The sequence below is a fragment of the Furipterus horrens genome, unplaced genomic scaffold (genome assembly GCF_987537825.1).
Source record: "Furipterus horrens unplaced genomic scaffold, mFurHor1.1.pri manual_scaffold_4, whole genome shotgun sequence".
NCBI classification, from domain to species: Eukaryota; Metazoa; Chordata; class Mammalia; order Chiroptera; family Furipteridae; genus Furipterus; species Furipterus horrens.
The window spans coordinates 204,129,677-204,139,232 of record NW_028327174.1 but is presented as its reverse complement, the minus strand read 5'-3'; the positions used below and the strand labels follow the sequence as shown (position 1 = coordinate 204,139,232).

Here is a 9,556-nt window from a genome sequence, read left to right as displayed (position 1 = left end):
TTGATTCTCTGCGAAGTCCCGCCCCTCTGCTAGTCCCATTGGGAGGATTTGTCCGCCTGGGAGTCCGGTGCCCCCCAAAACCAGCCCCCAACGCTAATAAGGACCAGCCCTTCGGGCGCAAATCGCCTTGGCCCTGCGAGCCCCGCCCCCTACGCTAACAACACGAGCCCCGCCGGCTCACCTCCCCGGAACCCCGCCCCTTATGCTAATAAGCACGAGAACCCCGCTAGGCCCCGCCCCCTGTGCTAAAGAGAGGCCGCCTCTCCCACAAGGCAGCGCGCCGGCCGACGCGGCCGGTTCCGAAGTCCTTTGTGCGGCGGCGGGCTGCGCCGGTGGCGGCACCATGAGCGGCTCGGGCGGGGCGGCGGCGGCGCCCGTCGGCTCCGCGTCGCCCGCGGAGGAGGAGGGCGTGACGTGGTGGTACCGCTGGCTGTGTCGTCTGTCGGGGGTGCTGGGGGCCGTGTGTGAGTACCCGGCCCGGGCGAGGGGCGCCCCGCAGCCCCCGCGCGTGCGCGTCTCCGCGGAGCCGGACGGCGGGGCCGGGGGCGGCGGGGCCTGCGCGGGTCGCGGCGGCAGGCGCGGCGCCCGGCGGTTGCTATGGTTACCGCCGCGCCGCCCAGGCTCCTGGGTTTGCGGGCTGGGCTGGCAACGCTGGGGACGTTCCAGGAGGGAACCTGAGCCCCCGCGGGCCGCCCGGAGGCCGCACCTGCGGGCGGGGTCAGCTCTGTAAGCGGGGCGGGCGTTCCCTGCGGGCCAGGGGCTGCGGGAGGACAGGAGGTCCACTGTCACCTCCCCTCCTGCCCGCAACCCCGCCCGGGACACGCCCACCGCAGGGCTGGGGAAGTCGGGGCTTCAGCCCAAGCCCCCAAAGGGAGGACCAGGAGGAAGGCAGTCCGATCCCAAAGTACAAGAAAGAGCGTGGCACGTGTTCCCGAGGCAAACGCAAGTCCCTCGGCGTGGCGAGGGCGCAGCCGCGCGCAAGGCCTGAGCAGGGCACCCCTGGCGCAGAGACAGGCCAGGCGCTGACCCCGCCTGCCAGCCGGAGCCGCTTTCAGGGCCCCTTCCGGCCCCACGGCCCTGGCAGGTGGGTGGAGACCGGCAGGTCAGGAGCGCGGGTCAGGATGGCGCTGCCCGTGGCCAGAGGAAGCAGTGGGACAGGCCCTCCCCCAAACCCCAGGGGCCCCGAGCCCCTGCCCTGCTCTCAGCAGCTTTTCACTCTCGGAGAGCCTTGGGGGCTGGAGGCCGGCCTTCGATGGGGCCCTCTCAGGTTCCATCAGCTGCTTCCCTGGGGCCGGGGTGGGCGGGCGTGGGGCTGTGGGCAGTGGGCCACAGTGGTCAGTGCGGGAGAAGGGAGGTCCCGGCCGGCCTGGAGGCCCTCATCCTGCTGACGCCCTGCTTAACCCAGGCATTCCATCCCGTTTTGTGCTTTGCAAAGGGTGCCTGGGCCGCCCTGGGAGTTTCTGGAGTTGGGGCTACAGATGAAGCTTCAGGAGAAACCTGTCCCCCTAAGATGTGTTTTTCCTGCAGGTTTGGGGGATGGTTGTTACGTGAACACCAAGTACCGGTGACCTTAGAGCACAGGCTTGAGCCGCATGGGTCCACTTCCACAGTGGGCATGCCGGTGGCCCTCCGCACCCCTGGGTTTGCGTCTGCGGCCCCACCGGTCTGTGGTTGGGAATCTGTGGATGTGAAGGGCCAGTGACACCATTTCATTGTATGTAAGGGACTTGGGCATCTGTGGGTTTTGGTATCCCCGGGGGTCCTGGCGCCAGTTCCGCTGAGGGATGACTGTCAAGGTTACACTCAGCTTTTCCACTGCGTGGGGCTGGCTTGCCTGACCCCGGTGCTGTTCCAGGGTCACCTGTAGCTCGTCACAGGGTAGGTGCCGGAGCTTCAGAGATGGGGTAAGGCTGTGCTTCCAGCCAGCCCCTGGGGGTGGGGCCGCAGAGGGATGACTGTTGGGGGGTCCTAACTGTCCTTGGGTGGAAAGGGTTGCCCGGGACACCTCCCTCGCCTAGCTCGGGGGTCACTGACTGAGGGGACGTCCTCCAGCCCTCGATTATTAGGGGGCTCCTGGCTGGGTTGAAACCTCGTCCTACCCGAAGGCTGGCTGTTGGGAGGACAGTGGGGGGCGGGGGCAGTGCTGGCAGCAGCAGGAAGTGGCGGCTGCTGGTAGGGGAGGGAGGCGCGTGGGCAGACAGCAGTGTGGGTCTGTGGGCACGTGGCATCGGTGGCCCCGGGCACCTGGCTGCCTGAGTCTGTGTGTGACATGCCCAGGACACGTGCTGTCTTGTTAGTAGGCAGGAGGTGCACCTGTCACGTTGGGAGGTCTTGGGGCGCACGAGGGTAGGCCCACTGCAGCTGGGCTCACTTGACCTGGTTCCCCTTCCAGCTCCTGCCGTCTGCATCGGGTTACATGGGAAGAGAGGGTTCCGGGCCGCGCCCGGCTCAGGTGCACAGGAGCTCTGCAAGTTTAATGAGCGGGTGGCCATGGCCGTGGCCTGCTCCCTGGCCTGCCTGGGGCGCTCCCGGTGAAGCTGGGCTGTGGGGAGATGCGGGGAGCAAATATGGTGGGCCCCTCCCCTAATGGGCAGCTGGGGGGTGCAGGCAAAGCCGCACATTTGGGACATCCGAGAAGCCACTTGCAGGGTTAGAAGAGGATGCACCCTCCCCGACGGGACCCCTTGCTGCCTCAGGACCGGCAGGGAGGGCAGGGGGCTTGGCTGTGTGCAGGAGAGAAAAGAGGCCTGAGAGGGGACGACACCCCGACCGACCGAGGTCCCTCGGCTGCTGTGTGGTCAGAGCTGGGACTGCGGCCCGGGTCTGCCTGGGCCTGGTTCCCGCTGTGAGGGAGGCCGCGCCCGTCCCACCCAGAAGCTGAGCCACGTTTCCCGAGTCGGAGGACCTCTCGTGTGGCCAGCCCTGTGAATGGGGACACCTGCCCTGGAGAGACTTTCTCTCTTCTTTCGGAACCACCTCGTGAGGTGGCTGCTGGTGCCGTTGGGGTTCACAGGGCCCCGCAATGGAGAGGCGGAGACGCCCCCCAGCCTCGCCACGCTCTGAGAGCCGGCATGGCCACATGCTTGCTGCGTGCTGGGCGAGCGGCGCCACTGCTCTGACCTGTGTCCCCACTGGGACATGGGATGGTTATGTTGGCCTCATGGTCTGCGGTGGCAGAGAGGAGACTTCTAGGTGCCATGGGAAGAGCCAAGCACCGGTGTCGGAGTGATTCTCGTGGTGGCCCCAGCCGCGTCCCCAGGTGGCCTTCCCAGCAGACTGTCCCTTCCTCTGCTGACTCCTGCCCATGTCTCTTGCTTTCAAGCTTGCGCCATCTCCGGCTTCTTCAACTGCATCACCATCCACCCTCTGAACATCGCGGCCGGCGTGTGGATGATGTGAGTGGGCCCGTGCGTCCTGCCCGGTGGGTTCCGGGGCGGGTGGCCGCAGCCGCAGTGCTGCCCCGGAGGAGGGACAAAGGGACCACCCAGACCCTCCGCTCGGGAACGTTCAGTTCAGTTCAGTTAGGGAAGCGTGTGGGGGCAGAGGGCGTGGGGGCCACGGGCAGAGGCCCTGTTGGCCAGCTATACCCCCTTCGCCCTCCAGCACCAATGCCTTCGTCCTGCTGCTCTGCGAGGCGCCCTTCTGCTGCTCCTTCATCGAGTTCGCCAACACGGTGGCCGCGAAGGTGGACCAGCTGCGCTCCTGGCAGAAGGCTGTCTTCTACTGCGGGTGAGGGGCTGCGGGCAGGGCCGGACGTGGCTCCCAGACCCTGCCTGCTCGGGGCCCTGCAGGGTGGCGGTGGCACTGGCCCGGGGAGGGGGGCAGGTGCGCTCGGCCCCTCTTGGGGGAGGCCCCCCTGGGAGGCCTGTGTGCGCATCTGGCAGCTGCTGCGATGCGGGGCCTGTGCTCAGCTGTGCGCCGTGCGGACCTGAGCCGCACGCCCATGGCAGCGTGTGTGGGGGGGAGAAGCAGGAAGCGCCTGGATGAAGGCCTCGCAGCTGGGACTGTCCGCCACGTCCGTCCCGGTGCGTCATGTGACATGCGTCCGTGTGGCCTTTCCAGAGCAGCCGATGGGACGCCCTGACAGGAGGGAAGCCCTCCTTGCCCGGTTCGAAGGGCAGGGGCCGTGAGCAGCGCCAAGTCTGAGTCGCCTCGCTCTGGTCGTGTGACACAGGAGCTTCCAGAGTGGGGCCTGGGGCCTGGGGCCCTCAGCCGCTTCTGGGAGCAGCAGGCGCTGTAACAGTTACTGTTGCCCAGGTCGTCTTCAGCCACAGAGGAGAGGTTCTCCTTTTAAAGGTTTCTTCCCCTCCGGAGACCCAGGAGCTTGGATGGAGCTCAGACGTGTGTCCCATTCCGGAGCCGCGGGCCTGAGTCTGGGCCACGGGATCACAGAGCATGGCGCATCTTTGTGCCCCTTGCCCTGATCTTTGTTCGTTTATTGCACTTTGTAAATGCCAGCAGTGACATAGCGCCATTAAAAATAATTCGGAGAGCCCTGGCTGGGCGGCTCAGGTGGGTGGCGCGTCCTCCGTGCACCAGACGGCGGTGGGTTTGGTCCCTGGTCAGGCGCGTACTAGAGGTGACCGATCAGCTTCTCTCTGACTGGAGTCAGGCCTTGGTGAGGGCAGAAAAAGAAAAAGTTAAAGAATAATAATGACTTGGAAAATAGAGAACTGCTGCCCGAGGCCCGCCCGTGTTTGCGTTTAGACGTGTGCTGTTGAGCGTGCCTTCAGGAGTGCTGCTGGGCAAGCGTGTGTCTCACACAGTTTGAATCATTGTAAGCAAACTCATGCCCTGCTTTTGGTTTCCGTGCACTCTCGTGGCATAGACATTTCTCGTGTTACCACGAGGACCTCCCAGCTTGCCCTCGGTGGTGGGAATACCGATTCAGCTGGCTGTGCTTCCTGAGTCTGTGGACTGTGGTCTGCGTCACACCGTGACGGACGCGTCTGCTGAAACCTCGGTGCCTGCGACGGTTTGCTTAGGATGCACGTCGGGGCGCGCACTTGGGGGTCCAAGGCGATGGTCATTCAGGTGACGGGGGGCAGGGGGAGGCTGCTGGGGTCCCCGTCCAGCGCGCCATCCCCACCTCTCCGCCTGCTCCGAGAGGCGGCGCCCTTTCCCGTGCTGTTCGTTTATTCCCGGTTCCCTTCCGAGAACAGCCCAGTGCGCTTTCTGTCTGTCGGCATCTGGCTCAGTGTCCGCTTAGTTCTGTGAGTCTCTGTATGAAAAGGTTTCTTAGTCCTTTGCTAGGTTTTGTGCAAATATTTGTCTAGTCTGTTGTTTGCCTTTAATTTTATTTTGACAGATTCCCCCCTGTGGTCTTTTTCTTTTTTCCTCCTTTGTAATTTTTATTATTCTTTCGTCACTTAGAAATTTTATAACTATGGTTGGCCTTTGAAGAGCCCAGGGATGCCGACCCCTATGCAGTCAAAAACCCAAGGATGACTTTTGGCCTGAAAATGGAACCACTAATAGTGCGCTGTGGGCCGGGAGGAAGCCGGAGTGATAACATAACTTGATTAATACATATTTTGTATGTTATCAGCATTATATACTGTGTTCTTAAAACAAGTAAGCTACAGAAACGGACTAAAATCTGTTTCCTGGAAAAGCCCACGGAGGTGCCGTTTAAGGGGCAGCTGTGCGGTAAAGCCCCTGGGCCCGGGCTCCGCCGGGTCGGAAGTCCTGTGGACCGCCGCTGGTCAGGTCCCTTCTCCGTCCCCAGCAGCGGCCTGCTGTCCTGTCTCCTCTGTGCAGGGCGAGTGTGGGCAGGGCAGGGCAGACCCAGGGCGCACGCGTGGGAGCCAGGGCAGCCTCGTCCGGGCCGCGGCGGGACCGAACGCTGGTCCTCCGGTCGCCGAGCACTCTGAGGTTTCCGGGTTCAGTTCGTCTCGGTCGCTGCCACTGGTCTGGAAAACCCAGGGCCCAGGGCCAGCCCCAGGATCCCTCAGCCCGAGGGGACACCTGCCGTCAGGGGCGCCGTGCTGCCATGGGGACCAGGCGTGGGGACCAGGTGGGTCGCCGGTTAGCTAGCTGCTCAGGCCGGACGCCAGCCCTGCAGAGACCGCGCCTGGTGCGGTTTCATCTTCGGGACCTTTCTCGTTGCGGCCCGGCTGGTTTTTCTGTGCCGCCCAGGGCCAGGGTTTACGCGGTGCCTCTGCTGTTCACGCCCTACCACACCTTAACCTCGTCCGGCCGGGAAAACGTCTGAGGTAGGACCCCCCCTGCACAGAGGCGGCATCCCAGGGAAGCGCAGCGACTTGCCCCGGGTCACAGAGCTGTTTAGCGACTGAGCCGGAGCCGCCATTGGACATGCTGTTCGGCTGCGCGGTGGCTGCCTCGGGGCGCTCTGAGCCTTTCTGGACCACAGATCTCCTTAAAAGCCCGTGAAAGCTTTGGGTCCCCCCATCAGGAAATGCGCTGAGTTCCGCTGACGAGCCCCTGGGGTTGGGGATGTAGGAAGCGCGGCCGTGTCTGCCCCAGCTGGTTTCCGGGGCTCCTGGCGCCCAGGAAGGGGGCCTGGAAATGGGGCGGCGGCTGCGGGCGGGTGGGCGGGCCCCTTGACCAGTGCCCCTCCCGCAGGATGGCCGTCGTCCCCATCATCATCAGCCTGACCCTGACCACGCTGCTGGGCAACGCCATCGCCTTCGCCACCGGGGTGCTGTACGGACTCTCCGCGCTGGGCAAAAAGTGCGTCCCAGGTCCCCGCCCGGGGAGGGGCTGTCACTCCTGCCCCAGCCTCTCAGTGAGGGGGTGACTGTCACTCCTGCCCCGGCCTCTCAGTGAGGGGGGGGCCGTCACTCCTGCCCTGGCCTCTCAGTGAGGGGGGGACCGTCACTCCTGCCCCGGCCTCTCAGTGAGGGGGGGACCGTCACTCCTGCCCCGGCCTCTCAGTGAGGGGGGGACCGTCACTCCTGCCCCAGCCTCTCAGCAAGGGCTCTGGGAGTAGCCCCCGGCACCCAGCGGTGGAAGCAGGCACAGTGGCCACCCACGATCAGCCAGGATCCTGAGCGTGTTCAGCTCTGGGGACTGAGCTCAGGAGGATGTGTGAGGCCTCCTGGTGGCTCGGTCTGGCCTCGCCACGGCCTGTGGTGGGGTGGCAGACATGGCCCAGGGGAGCCGCTCCCCAGGCAGGGCCCACACCTGTGCTGCACTGGTGCTCCCCTGCCTCAGGGAGCCCGGCGTCCCAGGCAGCCTGTGCCACTCTTAGAGGTGACAAGACACGTCTTTGCTACCCTAGCGATAGGCCCTGGGGAAACCAGAGGGCCAGGAGGCCCTGCATGCAGGTCCTGGCAGGTCCTGGCGCTCAGCCGTGGCTGGGAGGGCTGCGTGCCTGGGCTGCCCCTGCCGTGGGCTGACTTCTGCTCTCCCCAGGGGCGACGCCATCTCCTACGCCAGGATCCAGCAGCAGAAGCAGCAGGCGGATGAGGAGAAGCTCACTGAGACCCTGGAGGGGGAGCTGTGATGCCGCCCTGGGCCCTGCCATCGGGATCTTTGTGAGCACGTTCAAGGGTCAGGGCCCGCAGCAGGACGCCGAGGGACAGCCTGGGAGGGAGCCTGGGCCTGGCTCCCTCGCTGCTCCGCGCCTGTCCCCGCACCTGTGGCTGCACCTGGAGTCCTCCTGTCTGTCCGTGTCCCCAGCTCGGTGCCTGCGCAGAGGTGCCAGGCGAGACTCGGAGGCCTCAACCGACAGCCAGGAGAGGGGCCAAGCAAGCCTCGGTGACCCAGGCGGCAGCGGGCAGCAGCTCTGCACCGACAATCCCCCGGGCCTTGGGTGGGTTCCCGTCACAGCTGGCAGGACTGCCGGGGACGCTGAAAGCCTGGGGCGCGGGGGGGTGGGGTGGGGGGTGGCACTCCCCAGCGACATGGGTCCTGTCAGCAGGGGGGAGGCCTGGGCCTCAGTCAGAGTGAGCCTCCTGGAGGCTGAGCCAGCGGGGTCCCGTGTCCACCTGCTCTCAGAGCCCGGCAGTGTCCTGGGGGCTGTCCGCCGCTGCCTGTGCCCCGTCACACTGTCCCCTGTGGGAGCCCCTGGCTCAGCCATGCTCCTGGAGCTCCTGGGACAGCGGCCAGAGGCCTGGGTGGGGATGCACCTCCAGCAGGACCCCAGGGCCTTGGACAAGACCGCCAGGGCCCCCCAGCCCTGGTGCTGAGGAAGTGGGGTGGTCCTGCCCTGTCTGCAGCACCACGGGCCCTGTCGGGGGCAAGTGAGCTTGACCCCCTCGGGTTTCCCTGCCGGCCTGCCCCCCAGCCTTTGAGAGCTTGATAGACGCTGTCCCCACAGCTCCAGGTGCCAGGCCACCAGGGAGCAATGCCTGGGGGTGGGGTAGGCACTGGAGAGCTGGTGCCGGGAGGTGGGGTCGGCCCTCTTGGGACCTGTGCCTTCATCTCCCCCAGGCTCCGTCCACACCTGTCCTCCTCTGCCCGTGGCCTCAGCCGGCTGGCCCTCAGCCACTAGGCCTGCCTCCCGGGCCTGGCTGACCCGGCAGCACCCCACTGGTGTGGAAGAGGCTCGGTTGGCCCCCCAGGTGGGGCCTGTTCTGCGCCCCCAAGCCCAGGGTCCCCTCTTGTCATGTTGAGAGCAGACTCGGGCTGCACCTGGGCCTGGCTTCCCAGAGGGGCCTGTCCTGCCCACTTGAGGCGGGAGCGGCAGGTACTGCCCAGGGCATTCGTGGTCCCAGCCAGCAGTGCCGCCAGCAGCCTCCAGGGAGCCCGGGGCCCTACGGTGTGGCCAGGGTGGTGGGACACGTGTCTTTGGGGTCCTTGGGGGCCAGCTTCCTCAGGCCAGTTGAGAGGGTTGTGGACTCCAGGCTGTGGTGTGTACGAGTGTGTGTGTGTGTGTCTTCTCCCACGTGTGCTGTGAATAAGACCTGTCTACCTCCCGGGAGGAGCGGGGGCTCTACTGCCCCTGGGGCTTGGCCTCCGCCAGGAAGCGGGCTGGGGTGGCCTCCGCCAGCCCTCCTGCCTCCCCACAGGGGACGTGCTGACAGGGTGTCCTCGCTGCAGGAGGAGAGGCTGGCTGTGTCCAGGAAGGTCGCGCCTGTCCCCTGTGAGGACATGGGGTGGGTGCGACGGGGGTTGCAGAGGGGCAGGTCCCTCGCCTGAGGTTCCCTGCGAGTCTAACGAGAGCGGTCCTGGAGCAGGGGACCGTCTCTCCGTGGAGCCCGGCCTTGGAAGGAATGCCCGTTCAGGTGCTGGAGGGCCCGGGCCACGAGGGCCCACTGCCGCCTCCCTGCGTCTGGACTCTCCTCCTGGCCTCGTTTGCTCTGTTTGCCTTGACTCCTGAGCAATAAAGCCTGGCGGCGGTTTGTATGCTCGCGTGCGCTCTGCCGCGTCGGTGGGCTGCTGCCCAGGAATGCTGCCCTCTCGGGGGCCGGCGGTGCTGCTCCCGGCTCACCCGAGGTCCCGCAGCCAGGGAGCAGGGCCACCACTGCAGCCAGGCCGCCTGCTCCTATCTACCTCCCTGGGGACACATCGGGTGGCAGTATGGGGATGGCAGGCCCTGGAAACCTCAGCCGAAAACGTGGCTCTAGCTTGGCCATTGAGGGCTTCCCAC

The 9,556-nt window shown here is 65.9% G+C and overlaps 1 protein-coding gene across 2 annotated transcripts; it reads left to right on the top strand.

The window, feature by feature from the left end:
• The first annotated feature begins 282 nt into the window (after positions 1-282).
• On the top strand, positions 283-7,476 carry CACFD1 (calcium channel flower domain containing 1). 2 transcript variants are annotated; one of them, XM_090275002.1, is made up of 5 exons: positions 283-464; positions 3,323-3,395; positions 3,604-3,729; positions 6,586-6,693; positions 7,378-7,476. In XM_090275002.1, exons 1-5 carry the CDS (start codon positions 344-346, stop codon positions 7,466-7,468), a joined length of 519 nt encoding a protein of 172 aa, XP_090131128.1. In that variant the 5' UTR covers positions 283-343; the 3' UTR covers positions 7,469-7,476. The 2 variants fall into 2 exon arrangements, with proteins under 2 accessions (XP_090131128.1, XP_090131129.1); XM_090275003.1 differs by lacking the exon at positions 3,604-3,729.
• Positions 7,477-9,556: the final 2,080 nt, after the last annotated feature.

Coding starts and splice junctions, on each gene's coding strand:
- CACFD1 (XM_090275002.1), top strand. CDS start 344: ATGAGCGGCTCGGGCGGGGCGGCGGCGGCGCCCGTCGGCTCCGCGTCG. Junction 465..3,322: donor GGGGGTGCTGGGGGCCGTGT/GTGAGTACCCGG, acceptor CTTGCTTTCAAG/CTTGCGCCATCTCCGGCTTC. Junction 3,396..3,603: donor GCGGCCGGCGTGTGGATGAT/GTGAGTGGGCCC, acceptor TTCGCCCTCCAG/CACCAATGCCTTCGTCCTGC.